The sequence below is a fragment of the Barbus barbus genome (assembly GCF_936440315.1).
Source record: "Barbus barbus genome assembly, chromosome: 34".
Taxonomy (NCBI): Eukaryota; Metazoa; Chordata; class Actinopteri; order Cypriniformes; family Cyprinidae; genus Barbus; species Barbus barbus.
Genome location: NC_136762.1, coordinates 19,805,907 through 19,833,661, shown reverse-complemented (window position 1 = coordinate 19,833,661; position 27,755 = coordinate 19,805,907). Strand labels below are relative to the sequence as shown.

Sequence of the window (27,755 nt, the reverse complement as noted above, 5' to 3'; positions counted from 1 at the left end):
TATCTATCTATCTATCTATCTATCTATCTATCTATCTATCTATCTATCTATCTATCTATCTATCATCATTCTTTTGTTTGTCTATCTATCTATCTATCTATCTATCTATCTATCTATCTATCTATCTATCTATCTATCTATCTATCTATCTGTCATTCTTTTGTCTATCTATCTATCTATCTATCTATCTATCTATCTATCTATCTATCTATCATCATTCTTTTGTCTATCTATCTATCTATCTATCTATCTATCTATCTATCTATCTATCTATCTATCTATCTATCTATCTATCTATCTATCTATCTATCTATCTATCATCATTCTTTTGTCTATCTATCTATCTATCTATCTATCTATCTATCTATCTATCTATCTATCTATCTATCTATCTATCTGTCATTCTTTTGTCTATCTATCTATCTATCTATCTATCTATCTATCTATCTATCTATCTATCTATCTATCTATCTATCTGTCATTCTTTTGTCTATCTATCTATCTATCTATCTATCTATCTATCTATCTATCTATCTATCTATCTATCTATCTATCTATCTATCTATCATTCTTTTGTCTATCTATCTATCTATCTATCTATCTATCTATCTATCTATCTATCTATCTGTCTGTCTGTCTGTCTGTCTGTCTGTCTGTCTGTCTGTCTGTCTGTCTGTCTGTCTGTATATCTATCCTGTAGCATGATTTTAATGTTTGGCTGAATCTCTCCCTCTTTCTCTTCCTCTCTCTCTCTCTCTTTCTCTCAGTGGGCAATGGGACGGTGGTGTCTCTTCTTAAACACGCGGTGATGCTTTGCACCTGCTCTCCCTGTAAAACATCCAAACACGGTCGTGAATAAACAAGCCCAGTCCTCCAACCCTCTGCTCAAACCAGCACCACTGTCCCTGTAAACACACATCAATAAGTAAACGCCTCCATTTCTCTCATCTACCCCACACACAAACATACACAAATACACCAGGTAGGACGCCTCTACAGCTTCTTCCCTTTAGCACCTTACTCTTTAATGGAGACACAGAGACCAGGATAAATAAATAAGGCACAGATAGGGCGTCTTTAATGGGTGGACATGTGGCCATCAGCCCTTCTTTCCCCAGAGGCTGTGGTGATACTGGGACTTAAAAGCACGTACCTCTCTCTCTCTGTCCATCTGTCCGGCCCCACCACAGCTTTCTTCACTCTTTCACTGTCTGCATAATTCAGCACCTGCCTCTCTTTCTGTCTTTTACTTTGTCCCTTCCCTCTTTATTTTTGTTGTGCCACTTTCTGAGGGAATATTGTCACTCATTCTCTAACCCTGAGACAGACAGACAGACAGACAGAGAGAGAGAGAATGGTGTGGTTGTTTGAGGGAGCAGCTGGAGTGGAGGCACGCTCCACTAAAGAGAGCACTGATTACTAACGCTCACAGAGCAGCTCTCCATCTTCACCTCTCTCTCCCACTGTGTGAGTGTAGAGATTCTGGGGTCTAAATATGCAGATTGGTAGAAAATGGCTGTTGCTGGCAGACACAGAGGCCTGTGTGTGATCAGCTGAGTCTCACTGCAAATCATTGAGCCATTTTATATGTACGTTTATAAGCAAATGAGTATGCACTTTCACACACATACATGTTTAGACTAAAGGACCATGAGTATACATGTTTAGTCTAGACCCTCTGAATTTCTTAGGTGCATCCCCACAAGATGCATAAAAGTGTCAAATAACTGAAATTTTATTGTACATAAACAAAATGTAAAATAACAAAACAACACAAATAATGACAATAACACAAAAAAAATCTATCTATCTATGTTTGTCATTATTTAATATAGAGTTATGAAGTACAAAAGAAAGGTTTATTTTCTTATGTTTCTTTTCTACACTATTGCCAGGAAAAAAAAAAAAAAAAAACAAGATAAAACCTAACTTCCACATGTGGTTAAAATATCTCAACACAAAGTTATATTACTGTGTATATGTGGGTTTAAATGTCTTCGTATTAAGTTGTGGATTAGTAACATGGTACTTTTACCATGAATATGCATGGAACTCAAGATAATTCAAATAACACCCTGATATTGCCATGATAAATGTCCAAAAATATAATATTACCACAATGCCATGCCAAAAAATCCATTGTAATGCTATGGAACTTTTTTATTGGTGCAAGACCTATAAAAAGTGGCAAAAAGGCCAAACAAATCAGTGTATATTTTGAACAGCGACAAAATAAATATGACTGGAAAAATCACTGTAGGACAGAAACGTCCAGTCGAATCAGTGTGGTGTAATTGCTCTTCAGCGAGTGAGTCCCCACTAGAGTTCAGTCCCCTCTTCCCTCATCCGTCACACGCTCCGTCAGCACCTCCAAATAAAACCCATACGTTCCATTGACTGTTCAGACTATTGATTTATTTTTCAGGCCCACTTTAGAGGACAATTTGTATTAAGATTTTCCATAATGCATGAGTGTGTGTTTGTGTGTGTGTGTGTGTTACTGAAACTTATGACGTGTGAGGGGCATGTTAGGACATGTTAGGACTTCCCTCCCACACACAAATACACATTACAATGTACAGCCACACACTAGCATACACGCACATGAGGTGACAATTGATCATTAACGGGTTCCTCTGGAACAGTGTGAACTCAAATTACCATCACCAGCTGACAGGTCTAACTTTTAAATAGAGCTTAAACTTTTCTATACAATGAAATTGAATGGGGACTCGAGCTGTCAAGCTGTGGACAGTGTTGTAAAAGCATTCCATATGAGCTTCATTAGACTTTTGAAATAGTGCACAAGTCATATGGATAACTTCAAAGGGGCTATGTATAGGTTTTTACTTAAATATAGAGTTTTCATTTGTCCATTTATGAGCCAACCATAATGTAATAGGAAGAATGACACCTTGACTGTCTACCACGGTTGCCTCTACCAGCCTGTAGGCTCAGTTGTGTCTGGAGGAGTCGGGTCCGAATTGGCGTGAAAATTCACAAAATGTGATGTCATGCGCGTTCTCGTCTACAGCGGCAATCGCTGCGTTTAAGCAGTAGTGTTTGAAATGGACTCTGCGGACGGAAAGAAGCGACCAGCCTCCAGCACAACCCAGACACCCACGGAAACTCCTCGTAAGCTTAAAAAAAAAAAAGCCTTATCTAGTGTGCACCGAGAATGAGCATGAGACTGGCTGCAGTTCCTCTAACGGCCACTGGTGTCAGTAACTGTTAGAAATTTCAGAACTTACGCAGTGCTCCTTTAATGGTAGTTTTATGTCATTTTTGAGCTCAACAGCCACATTCTCTATTCACTGTTATTGAATGGGAAAAGAACAGCATGAACATTTCACTAAAAATCTTCTTTTAAGGTCTACCATAAATAAATAAACATTTGGAAGAATAAGGGTAAATGTGGACTTATTTTTCATTGGACAAAATAAGTATGCTTGGGTGAAATTTAAAGTTATATAGAACATGGTTATTATAGTTAAGTAAAACTAAAACTGAGCCATAAAGCAATACAATACAACTATGTTACTTGAAATAAATATTAACTGAAAAAAAAAAAAAAAAAAAAAAACATTTTTTATAATATATCTGTTTTATGTTAGCTAGTTGCCAAGGTAACATTTCTTATTTTAATCTTAAGTCAAGTTAAGCTACTTTATGTACTAAAATAACTAAAACTTTATCAAAAGTATGTATATAATAATAACAAAAATAATAAGAATAAGATGATGTATAACTGATGTATAAAATAAAAGTTAATTCAAATTCTTAAGTATTGTAATAGTATATAAATAATAATATCATAACACTGGTGTAATATATTGCTGGTGTCCACATAAATGTATAAATCTAGAAGTATCTTAAGTTCTCTAACAGACACAGTTCACTTTCACTTGTTCAAAACTAACCTGAACACGGATCTACTCACTTCCGCCTCTAAATCCACTCTCTTATTCAGTGTTTTTCCTCTGAGCTTTCTCTGCTGAAGTGTTTGGTTCAGGGAAGTCTGTCCAGGTTGGAGTTTATGCCCCTCTCAGCAGGAAATCTGTCAGCCATTCGGAATGTGTTTGTGGCATGCGCATAACTGTGAAAGCACTGGACTGTATATGTGTGTGGCGCCATGGTGGTACGCGAATACAAAAAAAAAACAAAAAAAAATAAAATCACACTGCGATGCATCCTCACACCTTCCTCATTCCGACCGTCGTTTCTTACTAGTTGCCATGGAGATAAGATAAAACTCACACTGTTTTGGGCTTACAGAAGAGGAGGAGAACGATCTGAACAAAACTGCCTGATGAAAACTCATGCAAACACACACACTGGTGCGTTCATTTACATTTATGCATTTAGCAGACGCTTTTATCCCAAGTGACTTACATTGCATTCAAGATACAGTTTTTACATTTTTATCAGCTCTTGCTTTCCCTGGGAATCGAACCCATGACCTTGGCGTTGCTAGCGCCATGCTCTACTATTTGAGCTACAGGAAAGCATTTCACACTATTCAAGACAAACTAACACCAATGGCAAAAAGGAACACTTTAAGCAAATAGTTCAACCAAAAATTCTCTTTACTCACCCTCATGTTGTCCCAAACCCATATTTTCTTTCTTCCAAGGAACACAAAAAGTGAATTTTTGACAAATCTCCAGGCTACTCTTTTTTTTAATATTTAATGAAAGTGAATAGTGAAAAAATTACAAAAAGCAACATAAAAGTAGTTCATACAGCAGTCATATACAATATCCCAAGTATTCAGAAGTCATGTAAACTCTCGTGAAGAACAGATGAAAATGCTATCATCATTTACTTACCCTGATGTTGTTCCGAACCCATTAGTCATTCATTCATCTTCAAAACACAAATTATAATATATTTAATGAAACCTGAGAGATTTCTGTCCTTCCATTAAAAGTCCACAAAACTTTGATGCTTCAAATGTACAGAAAAGATCATAAAAGTAATCCATATAAAATAAGCAGTTTAATCCAAGTCTTAAAATCTTGACATAGAGTATTGTAGTGTATGCGATCAGTTAAAGGGTTCATCGGATGCAATATTCACATTACAAGTTGTTTGAACATAAATGTGTGTTGAAAGTGTGTGTACACATCCATCCTATAATGATAAAAATCCACCAGTGTTTTTTTTTTAATCCCTATTTTAAATCCCCCTTTCTCAAATCCGGCTGTTCTGAGATTCCTGTCAGAATGACGTAGTTCTGTACAAACCGCTCCAGTGTTAATTTTGGCAGGCATTTTTGATTTAGTCTTAGTCTTTATCTTGAGATGAAAACGCTTAATAGTCTTAGTCACATTTTAGTCATTTGAGTCTTTCATAGTTTTAGTTGGCAAAAAGTCATTGCATTTTTGTCAACTTTTAGTCATTACTTTTAGTCAAACTGCAGTTACCAACATTTATTTTGGTAGCTATATTTTATACGTAGTCTTCAAACAAAAATAGTCATTAATTCTTCTCTCTTTAGACCAAATCAATTAAGCTTATGAGAAATTTGAATCAAGGATTGAATTTGAAAATACTGAAATAAATTGTAATTTTTTGGTATAGATACAAATTAAACTCATTTTCAGATACAGTAGGATTACTTAACAAGTATACATTTATTTCAGTTATTTACGTCCTCAAATAACATTCTAGTCCCATCTACTCTTGTTAACGAAGACGCGGCATAAATTCGTAATAGTTTTTATCATCAGATATTAGTTTTAACTTGTCAACATCTCGTTTTAGTCACAGAAAAAAGGTTTGCTAATAAATATTTTTAATCTTCGTCTTCGTTGACGAAATTAACACTGGACTGCTCCCACTATAGTTGATTGACAAGGCGGTCTTACCTTAGACCCGCCCTGAGTGCGGTGAGAGCGGTCGTGTCGACTCCAGTGCAGGGGAAGACAGATCCAATTAAGTGATTGAGGTGTTTTGTTGTTGGATGTAATAATGAATATAGCAGTTATCATTTACTCCCGACATCTGAGCCGCTGAAGATGCAGAGGATTAATGTTACTTTTGTTTTTGAAGAGAATGCGCCGATCCCGATCTGGCAAAATGCATCCATGTTCACACGAATCATGAGTATAAGGAGTATAAGTGAGTATAAGGGTTTTTTATGAATCTCTGCAAATCGCCTATCCTAATAATGTGCTAGTTAGCTAGTTTCGCAACTGAAGTTTACAGTCTGCTCGTCACCCCACGGAACAGAGGGGCGGGCTCAGCAGAGCTCATTATCATTTAAAACAACATGGACTAAAAAACAGCTCACTGCAAACAGAGCTGATTTTGACAAGGTAAAAAAAGGTGTTTTTTACACTACCATTGAGAAATTTTAACCAAAGTATGATATAGACTTTTCATTACGACCATAAAGAATCATATCAACTTGTGGAAAATGGGCATCCGATGACCCCCTTTAATTTTTAAGTTCAAATCACTGATTCAACGATACAGATTATTAGTGACTAACAACCCAAAATCCAGTCTGTTTTGTCACAAAAATCTATTGAATGACTTCAGAAGACTTGGAATATAGCATATACGTATGACTTTTATGATGTTTTTGAGCCTTGACAAACCCATTCCTTGTTTACGTTCATGCTATTGAAACTCAGACATTAAAATATTCACCTTTTCTTTTATTCACCAGATTAGTCATTATTAACCTCTCTCAGTTTATGTATATGTATTCAAGTGCAACAGTCTTGGACTTATCAGGTAGTCAAAGTTTGACACATAAGAGAGCAGCAGCACTGCCACTTTCTGTCACTCATTGAGTTTAATAGTGTATGCATGGTAGTGTAAATGTGCAAAATATCTACTGCTGTAATACACCAGTGATGTTAAACTAACACAGGACAAGACAAGGAGGACAAACAGAGAACAAAAGTGCAACTGAAAGTGAAGAGCTCGATTATTACAGATCAGCAATGTGTCTATAACTTGATTTTAAAGGAAAAGTATATTGAGTGGGATCACACTGGAAGTGAGCACGGACTTCATTTTACTGCTAAAATATATTTTATCACTAAAAAATGAGAGATTTTTGCCCATTATTCCAGTTTTGCTTGGTTTTCCTTGAAGTGTTAGGCTGATGCAGAACTGCACCACTATTTGAGATTTACTGCAAACAAGATGCAGTTTTTCCTCGTCCTTCATATAAATAGTCCTATCAGCATAATGATTCCACATCGCACATGCTGACGTGCTTATTTCTTTATTTCTTTTCCATTTCAGATCAATAATTTAGCATCCCTCCATCTTTTTTTGCATTTCATTAAATTCGCACAGGGAATTGCCTGGATGTTATGAGCCTCATCCCATCGTCATCAATGGAAAATAGCAAAATGGCTGAATGACACTTTCAAAAAGGGGCAGAATTGAAGGGAGACCCCAAGATCAACCACACATTACTGTATCTGATGGTATGTCTAATCAAGCTATGCTTTTGAGCTCACAATTGCTAAAAATGTATCCAGATGCTACTTAAAGAAATAGTTTGCCCCCCCAAAAAAACAAATGAGTAAGATGTTTCTTCATCAGAACAGATTTGGAGAAATTTAGCATTATACCAATGGATCCTCAGCAGTGAATGGGTACCATCAGAATGAGAGTCCAAACAGCTTATAAAAACATCACAATAATTCACAATTAATCCACACCACTCCAGTCCATCAATTTACATCTTGTGAAGCGAAAAGTGTGTGTTCTGGCCTAAATACAGTCCATGATCCATAATAACGCTTCCTACAGTAAAAAAAATATATCCCCTATTGTCCTCTCACATCAAAATGCACTGGCATAATGGTTTTGGACCACGTTTGCTTGTAAACAGTGCTTGATCTGTTCATATTTCTCTCCTGATTCAGGTGAGATGACAATATTATGGACAGATGTTTTTATCAGCTGTTTGGATCTATTGGTGAGCAAGTGAAGTAGAGCTAAATTTCTCCAAATCTTTTCCGATGAAGAAGCAAACTCCTGGATGGCCTTAAAAAAAAAATATATATATATAAAAACACTAGATATTTAATTGTTTTCCCCTACATGTATAAATGCCAGCTGTATTTTAGGGTCAAAAGTGAAGTGTGTAATTTCTGTGGCAGCTGCAGCTCAATATCACATGTTAAACATTAAATTATAATACAAGAAATCATTTCAACAATGAATTCATATCTGAGGTCAGGGTTTAGTTAAGGTTATTCTGTAATAATAATAGGCTTTATTTAGGAACAATAGAAGTCAATGGACCAAACTGAGATGGTGGTGAGGAAAATCTGCGTGTTGGCCTGGTGTAATTTTTTTATTTTATTATTATGCTCAGCTTAAACAAGAGGAGACTAATGACAGGCAGTGTAATTGAACCTGTAAATCCTGCTCTAACACCTCACTGCTCTCTCTGATCCTCTTACACATCTTGCCATCTTAAACATGAGTCACACAGCAGCAATCAGCTTACTGCTTCACACACACACTCTCTCTCCAGCCCTCCTACGCATACAAGTGAACCCTGCTGCTATTAAACTATTAATAAAAAGTAGCACCGTATTACCGGTTTCTCTTTCTTTTAGACATTTGCCATGGTAACACCGTGGTACTCTTAACTGCAAGCGCTCCAATAAAGCTCTATTTCCTCATTTGAACCCAATGGGGTTTGTGTCAAGTTCAAGTTTCTCAGAATTTTATATCAGATAACACTTTTACTGTTGTTACGTTCCCCTCTATAGTCTAGGGGTTTCAGAGCAGAAGTAACAAAGTCAAAACATGTGATTAAATAAATAAGTGAACGTTGAGAAATCTCCTTTTCCTCTATCCCAGCTCTTATCAATTTCACCCTTAACACTTCCAATAAAGGTTCACACAAAACCCTCTATTAAACATCAAGTATCAAAAGAATATCAAAATGTCGGCTTAACTTAACAAGAGCTTAACATAAACCAAAAAGAATACATATTGAAAATATGCAATATCAGAGTAGTTAATCAACTTAAATAACCAAGTCGTCAGGAGAGAGCAAATGCCAAAATAACAAACAAAACAGTCTTTCTAAAGGTTATAACAAAATAACTTCCCAAACAAAATAAAAGACAATAATCTCACCTCTCTCCCTGATTAAAGAAAAAACAGGAAAAAAGTTTAGAAGAGGTTAAACCCAAATAAATCAGTGCCCAACTCCCTACACAGTTTCACAAAACTAGACTCACACAGAGTCTCAACAGTAACATTGTTGTAACCACACTTTAAGTTTACAGATCCCAGATTGCTCAAGAGCAACTAAACAAACACCGTCTCTGGGATAGCAGATAAGGGACTCCTCCCAAGCTTTGTCTCTCTGCTCCTTTATATCCGTTGCACACTGTGTAACAGGGAAACCACGCTGCCGCTAATTGCAATCAGCTGCGGATGATTTGGACCGCTGCTTGGCAGAGAGATAGAGAGAAAGAGGGAGGAGAGAAACACATGTGACCATCTCCCAACATACACAACATTTACGTCATGGGAAGTAACACTGTTCAAACGTTCAGCGGTAAGATGTCTTATGCTCACCAAGGCTACATTAATTTGATCAAAAATACAATTGAGATTAAATATTTTTACAGTTTAAAATAGCTGATTTCTTACAAAAAATAAAAATGTAATTTATTCCTGTGATGGCGAAGCTGAATTTTTAGCATCATTACTCCAGTCTTCAGTGTCAACTATCCTTCAGAAATCATTGTAATATGTTGATTTTCTGCTCAATAAACATTTAAAATTATTATTATTAGTAGTAGTAGTAGTAGTAGTAGTGTTGAAAAATACAAATACAAAGCTCAAAAATCAGAATTTATAGAAATATTTTGTAACAATGAAAAAAATTCACTGTCACTTTTGTTGAATAAAGGTATTACTTTCATTAAAAAATACTAACCCCAAACATTTTAACTGTAACATATTTATAATCAAATATGTATTGAACTTGGATGATTAAAATCTAATAAAAATTAAAACAATTTAATAAAATGTATTATTTTTTAAAATATTTATTATTGCTGTAAATAATACATCAAATTGTTATTATTAATTTAATTATTAAAATTAACTTAAATCATACAAACTGAAATCTTCTCCTCCATCCAACTCTCAATGATGTCAATTACATTGAGATTTCATTGAATAATTTTAATTTTGGTCTTTTGCTTGTATAATGCTGTCATATGCATTCAGAAGATCTGAATATAGTGTACACATCATATATATATAGAGTGGTGTGAAAAAGTGTTGGCCCCCTTCCTGATTTTTTATTTTATTGCGTGTTTGTCACACTTTAATGTTTCAGATCATCAAACAAATGTATACATTAATCAAAGATAACACAAGTAAACACAACATGCAATTTTTAAATGAAGGGTATTTTTTTATGAAGGGAAAACTAAATCCAAACCCACATGGCCCTGTGTGAAAAAGTGTTTGACCCGAAAATACTCTGTGGACTGACGAGACAAAAGTTGAACTTTTTGGAAGGTGTGTGTCCCATTACATCTGGCGTAAAAGTAACACAGCATTTCAGAAAAAGAACATCATACCAACAGCAAAATATGGTGGTGGTAGTGTGATGGTCTGAGGCTGTTTTGCTGCTTCAGGACCTGGAAGACTTGCTGTGATAAATGGAACCATGAATTCAGCTGTCTACCAAAAAATCCTGGAGGACAACGTCTGGCCATCTGTTCGTGACCTCAAGCTGAAGCGAACTTGGGTTCTGCAGCAGAACAATTATCCAAAAACACACCAGCAAATCCACCTCTGAATGACTGAAGAAAAACAAAATGAAGACTTTGGAGTGGCCTAGTCAAAGTCCTGACCTGAATCCTATTGAGATGCTGTGGCATGACCTTAAAAAGGCGGTTCATGCTCGAAAACCCTCCAATGTGGCTGAATTACAACAATTCTGCCAAGATGAGTGGGCCAAAATTCCTTCACAGCGCTGTAACAGACTCATTGCAAGTTATCGCAAACGCTTGATTGCAGTTGTTGCTGCTAAGGGTGGCCCAAAATTTTGAATTTTCATTCAAAAATTGCATGTTGTGTTTACTTGTGTTATCTTTGATTAATATTAAAATTTGTTTGATGATCTGAAACATTAAAGTGTGACAAACATGCAAAAAAAATAAAAAAATCAGGAAGAGGGCCAACACTTTTTCACACCACTGTATATAGACAAATGCATTTTGAGCTTGACAACAATAGACAACAATAATAACATTGTAAAGAGAAGCCTTTGAAGGAGCCTTCCTTTATTCCACATCATAATTAAAGTCTATTACATTTATCAAGATAAACCAGAGGGTTAGCAGCAGATCATTTGAATTTTTTAGCTCAATTGATGTGTTGGGTAATCTTTAAGCAAAGAGTGTCAGAGTCAGTTTGCTAGAGCTGGAAGTGTGACCTTCTGTTAATCCATTAAAGCGACTGGTTAATCAATTAAGCTGGAAGTCATGGTCAGCCACAACAATGCTACACAACAGATAGAGGAGAAAACAATAAAATCGCTGGCCTGGAATCACACAAACACACGCACCGCCAATGTGTATATCTCTACGGACGTTTTCCCACAATCCCCCGTATGATACGGGCCGTATAGTGTAGATGACCACTCACATGTCTGCATCTGTGACAAGAGAGAGGGGAATCCGAGCATGTAATCAATCGATACTTGCTGGAAACCTCTGGACCCCTTATACAGATACACATTGACACAGCGGCTAAAGCGGATCAATGAGCGCTCCAGTGTGAAGGGCAGGGAGACGCACACCTCCATTGAGAAAGATGAACTGAGCAAAAAGAGAAAGAGAGAGACTCTAGTCACTGATTCCATCTGACTTGGCCGGTGTAAGCAGCACCTATTGATTTTCCAATCAACTACAAGGCCAGGGTTCACACAAACGTACACACACACTCTACCACTTGAGCTAGGAAGTCCGCTACTCAAGAAAACTGCTACCTTGTTTGAACGCACACACAAAGCACTCTTGGCAGAATCATTTTGCTGCCTTTAGAGGGAATTTGATAAAGTGGAAAAGCATTTGTTCACTATCAGACTGGATTTATCACACAAACAAACACACATATACAGGATGGGAATTATTAGGGAGGTCTCAGCACAGTAGATATATATTGCGCCCCTGAAAACAAGTCATTACTGTTACTTAAACCTAAAATAAAAACTATTAAAACTATTTTCTGTTATTGAAATAAAGTAGAATTTAAATGTAAATATTAGGCGAAAAACAAATTTAGAATATTTAAATGACAATTAGAAATGTTGCCTTGGTAACTAAATAAAATAAATTAAGTTTAAGTATTAAAATAATAAAAAAATAAAACATAAAAATACAAATTATACATTTATATATATTTTTATTTTTATTAAATTTTTTTGACTGGGATCACCAAATTAGTTAAAGGATTTTCAGCACAACTAAAGACAAATAAAAAATACAAATGCTTACTATAAAAGTACATAAATTATACAAAAATAACACTACATAATAGGCACAAATCCTAACAATAAACCATAACAGAATATAAAACCTAGCATGAAAAGTAGCTTTTAAGTTACGATAAGATCAAACTTTTTTATGCAAAATGTGTTTATCAATAACTACAAACCAACATTTGGTCTCAATCTAGTTAGATGTAGTGAGTCATAGCTTAATTTAGGCTGAATTTGCAACCATATTAGTCATATCAGACAAACCTCCCTGGACATTACCCCAATGAAAATCTTTGTGTAATGTTTTACGCATACCATGTTAGATAATATTGGGAATGAGTGAGAATCATCCATTCTGACAGTACAGAGCATTACGTGTCTTGATTCAGCTCCATTTTGTTGAATAGTCCTATTTTTCGGTTTCTGCTCCATCCAGACAAAATGGGAGATATTGAGGAAGGCCAAAATTAATTAAGACTGATTAACAGAGTTCTTTAAGACCATATTGAGAACATTAGGGTAACAATAAAAGGAAAGACAGGGGCTTTCGTTTAGATTTTAACACCTCAGATGAATGTTCAATGAAAAAACACGTCAATTTTAAAGTCCAAAATCTATTTTGGAGATTGGGCCTAATTCATTATGCAGCCAGTAAGAGGGTTACCAATCTTTCATCCAATAAATTATACACCAAAAAATATATATTTATAGCCATATTAAATTTGCATTTTCAGTGCAGAATTTTTTTTTGGGGGGGTGTAGGATGGGGGGGGGGGGGGGTAGTGTCTGTGCCTAAGGTTGCTGACCCGAACCTATTTGGACTCCCAAATAACACTCATCGTTTTCCACACTTTGAAACCAGAATGACCTTCCCACCTTTTGAATGACAGAGCAAATAAACTGCAAACTACAGTTTCAACAAGGCTTCCTTTACAGATTTAGGATCTTAAAATGTAGGAAAACATAAAACAGATTTCAAAACTGCGGTTACTTTAACAGCTCAAACATGCAAGGTATGTCTTACCTGGAATGATGGAGACAGTGTCCTTCTCCCAGGACACCACACTGACGTACTCCTGCACAGCAGAGGGGATGAGGCACTTGAAGACGGCCACGTTGCCCCGCATGGACCTTTGGTCCGCCACGCGAACTGTGTAAGGTTCCCTGAACACTGTTCATGATGAGGCGGAAGAAAAACAGAAGTTAGAATTTTTAAATTAAATAAAATGTTGTATTTGAAATTTGAAATTTCTATTTTTTACAGACTTGTTCAAAAATAAATATAAAAGTGAGATTTTTCTGTTTATTTTATTTTATTTCCATCTAACACAACATCACTGATCATATGAATGGCAGACCCAAGAGTAATACATTTTTTTTTTTTTTTTTTGATTGCTTCTTATGTCCTCATTTCTAAGTCGCTTTGGATAAAAGTGTCTACTAAATGACTAAATAAATAAATAAAAAAAATAAAAAATAATAATAATAAATAAACACTTCAGTCAATTGTACACACTAATTTAAATAAATTACATTAAATTAAATTAAATAACAACAATCATATTAATAGTTATATAAAATCTTTCCATTTATTATTTGAGAAAAAAAAAAAATCCCAGAAGATTGTCCTTTTCTGTGAATCAAAAAATAAATAAATAAATAAACTGATCTGGGTGAAATGCATTAATTTTATTAAACATAAGTGGGTTGTGAGATGGAGACTGGATCTTTTTTTTTTTTTTTCGTCAAGAGATGTTCAAGAAGTGGCCTTTTTATAAATCACCCTGGCAATGCATGCAGACGACAGCGAGTGGACAACACAGCACAGCCTCTGGAGCTGTCAGAAACATTTGACCCTGCTAAAGGGACCCTCTCTGCACCTGACAAACCGGAACCCGGACGAGAAAATCAATAGACGAGAAGAACACACAAAGCGAGCGGGGTACGAAGATGTTATTTACAGGCGAGGAGATCCTCCTACGGTAAAGGGCAACAGGGGAGCACGAGCAGATTAAAGGAGGCGCTGAATTTCATTTTAATTTCAGGGACTCAATTTGCTTTGTGTCTTTCATCAACATCTATTTACTTACGGATTTTAATTTCTCCCTCGTATCTTTGGGGAAGTAATGCAAGACGCAGAGCAAGGGCATCTCATTCAGGAACATGACGCCGCAAATTTGATCACACAGTTGGGGGATGTATTCAGAGAACTCTGTGGGTATTGCAATTGGATTCGCGGCCAATTCAACTACACAGCTTTTTCAGCCCATCAAAAAAGAGACCGATCATAAGAATTCATGAAATGTGGCAATCACCCACAACCGCGCTCTGAGGCCACCCCCTCCTGTCTCGCTTTCACTCGCTACCTCTATTTCTATATATAATTAACGCCTGGCTTGCGGGTGAATTTCCTTGGTCATTAATAACGGTTTCTGCCAGGTGCCAGTGTCACCCACAGCGAGGCGAATCAGTATCTTTGTCTGATAGTTAAGTCATGAATCCTTGAGCCCAGTCATTATATTTCTTTCTTTTTTTCTTTCTTTCTCAATATTTAACTGGCTTATGAAAATATGTAAATGAAAGATGCTTGAGTAAGTTAAAACAGGCTGTGTATATTTGCCCACTGTTAACTAACCAGCTTCTTACCGATGCAGATGAGATTTGAATCGATAGAACAGATCAATAGAACTCCCTCTTACACTCAGGACTCCATAGTCTACAAATAATCATTTATTCAGTCATTGATTGACTGCGAGTCTAGGGCTTTATTGGATTTCTAAAGATAAACTAACTCAAAGCGGCCCTCTATTAGCTAGTTTTATTTTCACCTCAACTCGGATTGCGCTACACCTGGTTGTGGAATGTTGTTTTACAGCAGTCGAAGGAGCATAAACACGCCAAAACATCTCTAAGGCTTCAATAATGCATGCGTAAAATTCACAGACGAATTTGCCGACAACAATAGCAGATAGAATTTTTTATGGGCAAATGACTCTCCGTCTTTATGTGCGGCATCATTAGAATGTTACTGATGCCTGACTATACTCATCGGTTGCTTGGAAACGGACTGACACATGGGCTGGTGCTCTCTTTCTCCTTTTGCGCACACCAGGAGGACTGAGTTCTGTATCACTATCGTTTAAATAATTAACTCGAGAGAAACCAAATACCGTATTTACTTATTCATGACGCAAGATGTATAAAAAAGAGGAAAATATCTCAATTTAATAAGAATGAGGTGGTGAAAGGTGCTCATTAATGTAATGGTGAAAAAAAAATAAAAAATGAACATGTCCTATCAGGAGGCAGGAAGCCAAAGAAACAAAGGGCTGAAAGAAAGGAAGAGTGAGCCTGTGTCACAGTGTACCTGCCACACTCGTCGCACGAGGTCTGTGTTTAACCCTGGAGCTGATTTTAGACAAACTCAATACAGTATGTAGGACACTCTCTATTAAACATGATACTGTGTATTTAGGATTATAAAGGTGTTATAGTTAATACAGCATGGCTTCTGCTAAGCAAATCTCTGCATTTAACTCGTCTTTATCCTCCTGTCAATTACCTGCTTCCCACTACACTCAGTAAAAGGATAGATAGAAAGACGGACAGACAGACAGAGAGACTTACAGATACAAAGACAGATAGACAGATAGGTAGGTAGGTAGATGGATGGATAAACAGACAGACAGGCAGGTAGACAGTAGATAGATAGATAGATAGATAGATAGATAGATAGATAGATAGATAGATAGATAGATAGATAGATAGATGACCATGTGTCTCATATAGACCGACAAAGGAGTATACTTTAAAGGCTTGCGCACTCAACAGTTTGTGAAATGGAGCTTTGTGCTCGTGTATCCTACCTCTCTCATTCGTCACAAATCCAAATATTCCATAATATTTCCATATTTGCTATGTAACATATCTGAATACTAAACTATTATTTATGTAAATTATAGGCTTTGTACTTCAGTCGCATTCAAACGGTGACACAGAGGCGGGTGCGCTGATGTTTGGCTCACTGTATTTTATTTTGATAAAGTACCAACTGCGCTGTCGAGTTAGCAATGCTGGAACGGATGTGTGTGTGTGTGTTTTTTTATCTAGGTTTTTTTTTATCTTTATCTAGTATTTTCACATCTAGGTGGAAAAAAATGTAATTTGCACTACTATAAATGAAGAGAAACTGAGCATAGTAGATTTTTATTTTTTTTTCTGTTGTACCGAAATTGTATCGAACTGTGACCCCCGAAACCGAGGTACGTACCGAACCATGACATCTGTGTACCGTGCCACCCCTAATAGAAAGATAGATATATACAGACAGACAGAAGATAGACAGACAGACAGACAGAAAGACAGAAGATAGACAGACAGAGATAGATAGATAGATAGATAGATAGATAGATAGATAGATAGATAGATAGATAGATAGATAGATAGATAGATAGATAGATAGATAGATAGATAGATAGATAGATAGATAGATAGATAGATAGATAGACGGACGGACGGACATAAGACAAACAAACAGACAGATACGGATAGATAGAGAGATAGATCAATCGATCGATCCATCCAGGGAGGCAGGAAGGAAGGCAGAAAGGAAGGAAGGAAAGAAAGAAAAAAGACAGACAGACAGATATATAACCTGCCTATGGTATACAGGACAATGGGGACACAAACAATTGACATGCTAAGAATTGAGACACTGTAAAAGGCTAAATGAAAAATGAACAGTGAGTGCAAGGAGGAACACACACACTCATATGAAGCCCTCATAGGGAGATTTTCATAAATGTAGAGCTATCCACACAGGTGCCCGTGCTATTATTGGCACAGGATCAGCATGCAGGAGAGTGGGTGAGAAAAGAGGAGGAGGGAGAGAAAGAGAGAGAGAGAGAGACATGCATGGGGGGATGGTGTCATACAGTGAGCTGTCAGCTGTCATCATTCTCCAGTGCCACCTGAGACATTCAGCGCCACACCCTGCCCCTCCCCTCGCCGTACCCATGGTAACCCCTCAGTGCCAGGATCTGATTGGCTGGTGAGGGAGCCCCAGTGTTGGGTTCCTCAGGGCTCTGTGTGGGTTGCTAGGTCCACTAGCAGTTTTGCTGCATCTCAGCACTTAATTGATTAATTAGTGTAATTATTTGAGGCGAAAGTCACCCCCGTCTTGTCGCCGGTTGGTAGGTAATTCATTCCATCCTCTGAGACTTTAATGTTAATGCGGGTAAGGTGGAAAAAGTAGCATGGGCCGAACTCGCCTGGTTACATTTGAAGAATCGTTCAAGCTGATTATTTATAAAGGTTTGAGATCGGCGTTGCTCGATGGGGTTATTTCTGGGAAATTCAGGGTAGATGAACGCGTACGTGTGTGTGTGCGTGTGTGTGAGATGGGAACTCTAGCTTAGAGGACAGATGGAGACTGGGAGACAGGAGGGACACTGGCACTGCGCAGGCTGGCATAAGAGTGAGTGTGTGAGTGTAGGGAGGTGTATGGATATCCCTCGCTGTTGCTGGGCGGCCGACTCACGAGCGGTGACCTTGGCACTGAGTGGGAGGGTCAGTCAGCCAACTGTCTGTTGCACCGTGTGCCCGTCTGTGTGCTGCTTTTTAAAGCAGCCAGGTCAACAGGCCGGCCACTGGGACATCCATTTGGCACTTACATTCATATTTAGGTTAGCAATATGGCGGCCGCTACTTCTGTTGTTACTGCAGATGTTGAGTTAAGAACTCATGTTCCACCTGTAACATCACGTGCCCCCCTCTGCCATAGCTACTTCGTTGACTATGCCCTTTTCTCAGAGCAATATGGTCTGCAAAGAGATGCTGAAGAAAACTAAAGCCATTGCAGTCTTTCAGGGTACAAGTGTGCAGGGTCACACTTTATTTTAAGGTCCAATTCTCGCTATTAGTAAACCATTAACTACGACTTTTTCTTCAATAAACTACTAATATTCTGCTTATTAATAGTTAGTAAGGTAGTTGTTAAGTTGAGGCATTAGGTAGGATTATGGATGTAGAATATGGTTATGCAGAATATGTGCTATATAAGTATTAATAAACAGCCAATATGTTATTGATAGACATGCTAAGAAGTAACAAGTTCATAGTACGAAATGGTCCCTATACGTGTGCATATTATAGGAAGGATATACACAGGATCAAAAAAATAAGCACCAATAAAATGGCTGTAAATAAAAATGTATAAGGAGCTGCTATTTAATATGCATCAAACTGTAAGAGAAATGACCAGGCCATCACAGATGTAAGTGTTGAGAATGATCCTAAAGAAAAAGTAAGCTCAGAAATCCATGTGACACTTCTTTTTAAACTTCCAAATTATGAGGAACATTGAAATATAATGAATGAAATCACGGCATGGCTTTACTTTTTCATTGGGAAATGGATTTTTAATGTTTTGGATAGTGTTTTATGTTCATTTTGTGCATTTAGGGTAGATTTAAAGCTTAAGTATTGGGGAGGGTTGATGGATCTAAAATATGGTCTTACAGAATAAGGCAATAATATGTGCTTTATAAGTACTAATACACAGTCAATATGCATGCTAATGAGCAACTACTTGAGAACGGTCATGGCCTGTTCATTGTGATATCTGACCAAGAAACTTAGTAGTTGCCAACCCTGACCTTTGCTCACTGCACTACACCACCATATAAATTAGGTCTGTCAATCGATTCAAATATTTAATTGTGATTAATCACTTGATTGTCATGAGTTAACTCGCGATTAATCACAACTTAATTCCACATTTTTATCTGTTCTAAATGTACCTTAAATTAATACTTTTAAAGTTTTTAATACTCTAATCAACATTGGCAATTACAAATATGGATGCTTTATGCAATGCATGTTTATTATTAGTGAAACCTTACTCAACATAGAGCATGAAGACTAGACATGTTTCAAAGATCATAGATGTTTTTCAAAGAACTTGCTCATGTCTATTAGACACATGAAAAAAATAAATACCAGGTTCCCATTACTTCTCTTTCTTTTCACTGAGCAATTTACTTACACAAACTTGTTTACATTTTCGCAGGACAGGGCAGCTCACTTCTTCTGAACATGCAAAATTATTATTTATTATTACATTTGTTTGCCTCTCTGTGCCCACATAGGCCTACTGTATTTTTCAATAAAACAGTTTTCATTGATATATTTTACTGTTTCTGTCAGACAATGCAATGAATATGAAATAGTGACTAAAACGTGACCCATTAGGACGAAATAACCAGCTCTCCCTCTGTCTAAATTAGAGAAGCAACATAATATCTGTTTTAACTAAAAGCACTGTTACTCTCAGCCGCTCGTTGAACAGAGCAGACGTGGATGGAGAGAGAAAGAGGTGTGTGCGCAGCCGGAAAGAGAGACCTTGTGCTCGCGCAGCAGTACCAGCGAGTCTCAGAAACTAAATAAGGTTTGGGCAAACCCTATAAAGATTGGACGCTAGATGCTTTAAAAAAAAAAAAAAAAAAGCTGCTACAGTGGTCTGAAAAGTTGCAAAGTTGGCAACACTGTCAGCATCTCCATCTATTTCCATTTCTCCAACTATTGTAGTAAGGGCTAGGCCATGGATCAAACAGAAAATGTGTGCTGTGTTAATCGCGTGTTAATAAAATTAGTGCCGTTAAAATTAATTTGCGTTATTGACAGCCCTAAAATAAATACATTAAGTATATAGACAGATGGATGGATGGAATCATGTCTCACCTGCTTTGACACGGATACTAGGGCTGCGGATCTTGCCGGCCTGGTTCTCGGCAGTGCAGAAGTAGTCATTATCATGAATGAAGCTGTTGAAGGCAGAGGGGGAGAAAGGGTAGAGCTGCAGCGTGCCGTTGGCGTGAACGTGGCGAATGTGTGGCACGTCGTAGATGTCGTCGCCGGTGGCCAGGTACCAGCGGAGGACGGCATGGGGGGCGCCACCCGCAGGACAGGGCAGGGACACCCCCACTGAGCTGGAGAAGGTCACTCTCTGCAGGGAAGCATTCACAAAGTACAGCCGCGTCGAGACCACATCCTCGCTGTGCACTGAAAGAGAGACAACATGGTCAGTCGTGAAGTGACCAAAGATTTTATTCTTTAAATTAGCACCTGGACAGGTAAAGGGGCCAATGCATACTTGTACCTTTGGGTTACTGCACTTTGAAATAATAAAAGAAGCACTGTGTGTCATTCTGGCAAACTTCCACCTCACATTCATGTCTAGTAAAGTGCACACCATGCTCTGATTGGATTATCCCAGAGACGTTCCCACTGGGTCAGCACAACTCAATTCAAATTTAGAAATCATTAACTGGATTGGGAAGATGATGTAACCAAAAATTGTCCTTTATCTTATTATTTTGCCTGTCGTTTACCAAGTGCACAATCTATAAGGTCAGCTAGTCACTACAGATGCAAGTTACAACTGTTTCCTAAAGCAGCAGTTACTTTAACGCACATCCGGCGTTCGGAACAAGTTGGTTAGACATATCTTATGTCAACACCGTGACTGCTGCTTAACTACCATAGTATGATGCATCGTTAGAGAAATTAACTATTGCAGGTAGTCACGAATGTTTCCCAAAGTTGCAGTTATTTTGTAGAATGTCCACTGTTCAAAACAAATTGCTTTAACATATTTGATGTTAACGTCGCAACTGATGTTTAACTAGCATGATACATCATTGGAGAAATTTAACTACTGTAGCTAGTCACAACTACTGTATTTCCCAAAGTTGCAGTTACTTTGTCACCCATCCATTGTTTGGAAAAATATGGTTCGATATATTTCATATTGACATGCACAACTGATTAACTACCATAGTATGATGCATCATTAGAAATATTAACTACTGTTGCTAGTCATAACTCTATCACAACGCCACAGATAATTTTGTTGCACGTCAATCATTCAAAACAAGTTGGTCTGACATATTTGATGTTGATGTTACGACTGACATAACGACTGATGCTTAACTACGATAGTATGATGCATCATTGGATAAATTAACTGCTGAAGCTATTTACAACTCTAACCCAAAGCCTCAGTAACTTTGTCGCACATCTATCATTCGTAAAAGTTGGTGCAACATATTTGTACTTTGGCGCATATCTGTCATTTCAACCACGTTGGTTCAACACGTTTAATGTTGACATCACAACTAACGCATAATTACCACAGTATGATGCATCATTGGAGAAGTTAACTACTGTAGCTAATCATAACTGCTTCCAAAAGCCGCAGTTACTTTGTCACGTGTTCATTGTTTGGAACAAGTCAGTATATTTGAACTTTATCACACATCTGTTGTTCGAACCACGTTGGTTCATCATATTTGTTACAATTTGCGCCACACAGGTGGTAATAATAACTTATGCTAATTAATTGGTTCAAGAATTAAACAATAGCTGTATCATTTCAAAGGCTGTATTTGTTGGCTGCATTTTTAGCCAACTATGGTTGCATGTTCTATCATTAGCACATTCACACTCTCTAAAAACTGTGTTGACATCCTCTTGATAAACTGAAAGATGTATAGAATTAATCTATACTTCTAACCACTGGTCGAGAGCTGTAGTTCCAATACTGTTAGCAAATATTAATTGGAACTATGGTTTTGGAAAACACCAAAACTTTGAACTATGCTGATAACGACAGAACTTGCAACCAGTTGGCTAACTATACTTTTGGAAAATGTACCCAAGATTCTTTAGCATCTTAGTCAGGTTAGATGCCATACTGAATTTAACACGGATGTAAACAAGGCTGTGAAGGAGAGACTTGAAGCCTGTTCACACCAATGATGATAACTATAAAGACAACAATAAATATATAGTTCTAAAAATAGTTCTCAATATTAAGAATAGCAGAGTCCACACCACAGCTATAACGATAAAGGCACAGAGAAACAATATCGTTATTACAATTTTTTTCCAGCTGATGAATGATAAAAACATTGACACTCAATCAGAATCAATCCTGATATAATGAGCTTGAGAACTTAAAGCAGCAGACGAGCGTGTGCTTAGAATAGACAGACAATACTATATAGTTATTTTTATAGTTATCTTTCTTGGTGTAAACAGGCCTTTACAGTCTTTACAATGGAACACACTAAAGGACCTAGATCACAAAAGTTTTGCTAACTTGCAAGTTTTTTTTTTTTTTTTTTTTCGTAGGCTGACCAATCTGTATGTTGCAAAGAACAATACAATCCATTTAACACAGAGTACTTCTAACCCTCATAATCTCATTTTCATTCATGCCAAAAATTAAATATGGCATGACCCTTACTAAGGTCTATAGAATGTTAAAATGACTCCTTGTAAAACAGAAAATGCTGCAGTTTCCACAAAAGCAAACACAGAACAAAGCCAGATGCAAGAATCAGGAAGGCTTCCAAACAAAAGCCAACTTTGTCCACAGCAATAGTGGATCTTTACTCCCCATTCACATCTTTTCATTGGCATGTTCTTGGCAGATGCTTCCTTACCAAAGCAACTTATCCAACCTTAACCCAAATGGCAGCTATAACAGCACAGTTGTAGGGCAGGCATTAAAGAATATCACTAATCTAATATGTGTGCGGTGTGAGCTGTGCTGAATGCTGCCATCTGATAGGAGAATAAATAGGTCATAGAACCCCCGCTATGTATCTACAAACCTCTCTGACAGCTCATGTGGATCAGACAATCATTCGCTCTTGGTGTATTACCAAATCCGGACTACTGTGAGAAAAGATGAAAAAGTGGTGGTTTGCGTAAATTAACGCGTGCTAATTTAGCAGCGTAGCTAATGATGTCCTTTAAAGGCGGCATTTTAGCGATTTACCATTCTGGCATTTCTATTATCTGCAGGCTCTATTACGGATTACATGGTTTGGGTGGGATAGCTCTGTATCTTTTTGTATTCAGAGAATTGCTTAGCTCAGCTCTGGCTCCAAGCCAAGGGAGACACAAGCCCAAAGCAAGAGAATTTTCTTCTAAGGCAATTACATTTAATTAATGCCCCCCACCAGGTTTATGTCAACAATGCCTGGATTAACCCCCATTCTTGTGATTCTCATTGTGTTCGAAAGAATAATGGTGACATGCTACCATGACATTGGAGTACCTATAAGCTTCCACATATTGAACAGACAGCATCGCAATATATAAAAATAAATATGAAATTGGAATTCATACCCAATAACACTAAATAATAAAGGAACAGTTCACATAAAATTTAAAATTCAGCTTGTTTTAATGCAACGAAAGTCTCGATTCACTTTCATTTTATGGAAAAGAGCAGCTTGAACATTCTATAAAATATCTTGCTTTGTGTGTGCCACGCAAAACAGTAAGTTAAATTGGTTTCGAAAGATACAAGAAGCTATTCTATTCCTGTAATGACTATAATTATATTTTTCTTACTTTTGACAGTTATATGCCTCTCCATTTAAAGGCTTACAAAGGACAGTAACAATATTTATTTCAATTAAATAAAAAATAAAAAATCATGCAAAACGTTAAACATAAATACATACAAAACATAGAATGAAAAACATGAAACAAGTGATGCTAGAGAATTGAAAGGCTGAAATTAGAGCTAAAGCTTTTACTGGGTAAGGTGGGGGTTTGGATTCTTTCTCTCTCCATCCATCACTCTTTCTTCCTCTCTTTTTATATTCCCATAGAACATGAAGGGATATGTTATGTGATTGGAATTTGTACGCCAGACGTAGAGAGTTAAATCCATATAATCTCCTTTCACATTTAACACACACAGAGCCTTCCTGGCCTGATAATCGCAGCATGGTGGAGGGCCTCTATCACTTCCCCTCTCACTCTGCCCTGTGGGGAGGGCAGATTACAGAGGTGGGTAAGAGCCAGGGGGCAAGAGTCCAGACAGGACCAGGTTTAGAGAGTGCATAGTGGTAGGTTAGATGGGGGGCTGAAGTGAATGGATGTGCCATCAGGAGTCACAGGTTACACAGGAATTAAATAAAATGCTTTTCCTTGTTAACGCTTTGCATGAAAGGCTGGATTACATAAGAACAACGTCTAGACTGGCAATTCTCAACCTTTGTTACTCCTATACAGTCTAGGTTATTATTTAAAAGACTGCCTACACAGCTATAATGTTTCCATTTCTGCTGAAACAGTTTTATTAATGTTGGCTGTTAATACGTTTAAATAATTTAAATGATGTGATTGTGATAATGTGAAGATTTTTTATTTTTTTTTTAATACGTTGAAAGGAAGAAAAGGAAGAAAACAAAATAAATAGCTGCCACATTGTTCACTCTTTATAACCTATAACTGTTTAAAGGAAACACAGCATGTGTAAATATCTCTTAGGAGTGGAAATGCAAATGTTTTAGATCCAATTAGAGGTCAGGTTTTGAGAGCACAAATTAAAATATTGTCAATTTTACTTGGTTATATTCTGCAATCAATCAATCAAATAAATAAATATTGGCAAGAATTTACATTTTAATTCTTAATTAAAAAACATTGAATTATTTAATTATTTATTCAATTCATGCATTTACTTATAAGTAATTTGAGAATGCTTTAGCCCCCTTACACGTTTACTGAGGCCCCCTACTGGGCCATGACCCCCCACACACACACACACACAAACACACAGTTGAGAACAGCTGGACTAGACTGAGCTTTGCTGTGCATTCGAGGTTGGCTTTCAATATAGTGCCACAGTTGCACTGACAAATCTGGGATTTGAAGCAAATGTTTGACCTACGCTTTTGTGTAAAGAACCTCTGGGATCCAGCATTAGAGTTAAACAGCAAAGATTCCTGACATGCTCAGAATGGAGCAGTCCCTGGCTGCCGTCAGCCTTAAGTGCTATTTGGGACGAGAGCAGAGTGCACTCTATCCTGGTTTCTGAGCTGTGTCAAATATAATTCCAAGAGCCCTTTTCAGGACCATAGACAGTGACTGAATGGTCCCTAAACACATTTCAGCACTATAGACAGCGCCAATCTTCTCCTCTCCATGGAAACGCAACTTAAAACTAAGTATAAACAAACATCTGTTAATCTGTAAAAGCTCCTTTCAAGAATATAAAAACATCTCTCTCTTATTATTGGACAAACAACAGCAAACGCCGCCCCGCTCGTGGCAAAAGCAAATATAGACAATAGCAGAAAGCCTGCATGACAACACATCAGTTCACAGTAGATCTGAACAAAACACAGCAACACTGGGAAATATGGTCATGGTCTTATTGAAATGGGATGAAAAACAGGTCAACTGGTTAGTCCCCCTGCCCCCCACCCCTTTTTGCTTTTACAGATTATAGCCTAAAGCATAAACCCCCATAATAAAGATTGCAATATCTATAATCTCACAGTGGGGTTCTGGTTAAGGGGTTGTGGATCCAAAAGGGACAGCCTGGGGATATCGCCCCCACTGTCTGGGTGATGGTAGAGCAGGACAGCTGCAGTTTGTCCTCCACACCAACAGGTGCCACTATTGGGATGCTGATAGGAAAGTGCTCCCATTCTGAGTTCTGGGCTACCACAAGACCTCTGGTCATAGGATCATACAACTTTTTGAGCCAATAACCTGAGCTGTAAATGGCATGTGATTGATTACCCTAAAGGTGTGATCACGTTTACCATTGCTCTGCGAAATTTTCGGAGAAAATTCCAGTTATTTCAATAGGAATCATTGTGATCGTGAGTTTTGTGTGAGTGCAAAAAAGTTGGTCACGTGAGTTTGCTGTGCCAACCAAAATAAATCTGTTATTTGTGAGGTATGTTTCATGCATCGCTACACTATTAACTGTTGAATATTCCCCTTTGAAATTTTTGCCTAAATTTTGCTAGTGTGACCTCTTGGGGGAAGTCGTGGCCTAATGGTTAGAGAGTCGGACTCGTAATCGAAAGGTTGCGGGTTCGAGTCCCCGGCCGGCAGGGATTGTAGGTGGGGGGAGTGGATGTCCAGCGCTCTCTCCACCCTCAGTACCACGACTGAGGTGCCCTTGAGCAAGGCACCGAACCCACAATTGCTCCCCAGGCGCCGCAGCATAAATGGCTGCCCACTGCTCCGGGTGTGTGTTCACGGTGTGTGTGTGTTCACTGCTGTGTGTGTGTGTTCACTGCTGTGTGTGTGCACGTTGGATGGGTTAAATGCAGAGCACGAATTCCGAGTATGGGTCCCCATACTCGGAATTATGTCACTTCACTCACTTCACTTAAAGCTGCAGAAAATGACATCATTATATTGCTGATTGTCACAAAAACATGCACAGTTCCAAACTCTTCTATTCTGAGCTTTTGATTTTACACTTGTAAGTGAATAAACAATGTAGTGCCACAGCTGCACTGACAAATCTAGGATTTGAAGCAAATGTCACAGGTAAAACCTAATAAAATATTACAAAATATTAGCAATATTTATGTTGCTTATGAAAAAATGTCCGAATACCCGGCTACTTTTAATGGCCACAAAATAAGACAATTTTTTGAACTAGAAAGAAAAATAAATAGAAAAATAATGAGCAGACATTTTTGAGGAGAATTTGTTTAAGAAAACATTAGGTATATATATATATATATATATATATATATATATATATATATATATATATATATATATATATATGTTGCTATGACAAGCAGAAAAAAAAAAATCTATTGTTTTCATACTTGCTGAAGGTGATGACTGTAAGATAGTTTGACCAATAGTGTGCAGGCATTGTACATAATGGGCCGATTGTAATGTACAAAAAGGTAGGATTTTCAGAAAACATAATGTATGTAGAGAACACGTCAATAGGAAAACAAAGCAAAAACCTGGACACTTCAGGTGATTTAGTCATCACAGCCAGGACATGTCCAGGTAAAAAGATGATATTTGGTCACCCTAAACAACAAAAATGTATTTTGAGTGAAGATATTTGTTGATGCTATGCATGAAAACACAGAAAAATAAAATACGGAATACATCAGCAGCAGTATCCACACAAGCCATGCAGAAATGGTTGACCTCTATGTCCAAGGACTTCATATGTCCACGGACAATTGTTGAGACATTTAGGGTAGATGTTCAGTAATTAAGGAGGGTCTTAAGGAGAGGAAAAAGAAAGGGCAATAGGATATTTTCTTCTCCCTTTGTTCTGAGATGACTTCTGTGTGAGGGCTAACGAAGCCCTGCAGCTCCTTGCCATTCTCGTTGCCATATGCCAAACGAGGGAAAAGGCTGGGAATGCTGAAATGCTCCATTAATGATGCCC

General features: G+C 37.5%; 1 protein-coding gene across 5 annotated transcripts in view; it reads right to left on the bottom strand.

Moving 5' to 3' along the window:
• Window positions 1-27,755, bottom strand: part of LOC306854179 (cell adhesion molecule DSCAML1-like) — a gene marked incomplete at its 5' end in the record, with an annotated part of 143,209 nt that overhangs the window by 105,979 nt on the left and 9,475 nt on the right. For all 5 annotated transcript variants that reach the window (XM_079391995.1, XM_079391996.1, XM_079391997.1 and 2 more), the window contains 2 exons: window positions 13,524-13,670; window positions 20,240-20,560. In XM_079391995.1, coding sequence (XP_079248121.1) covers window positions 13,524-13,670; window positions 20,240-20,560 — 468 coding nt within the window. The remainder of the gene's footprint in view (window positions 1-13,523; window positions 13,671-20,239; window positions 20,561-27,755) is intronic.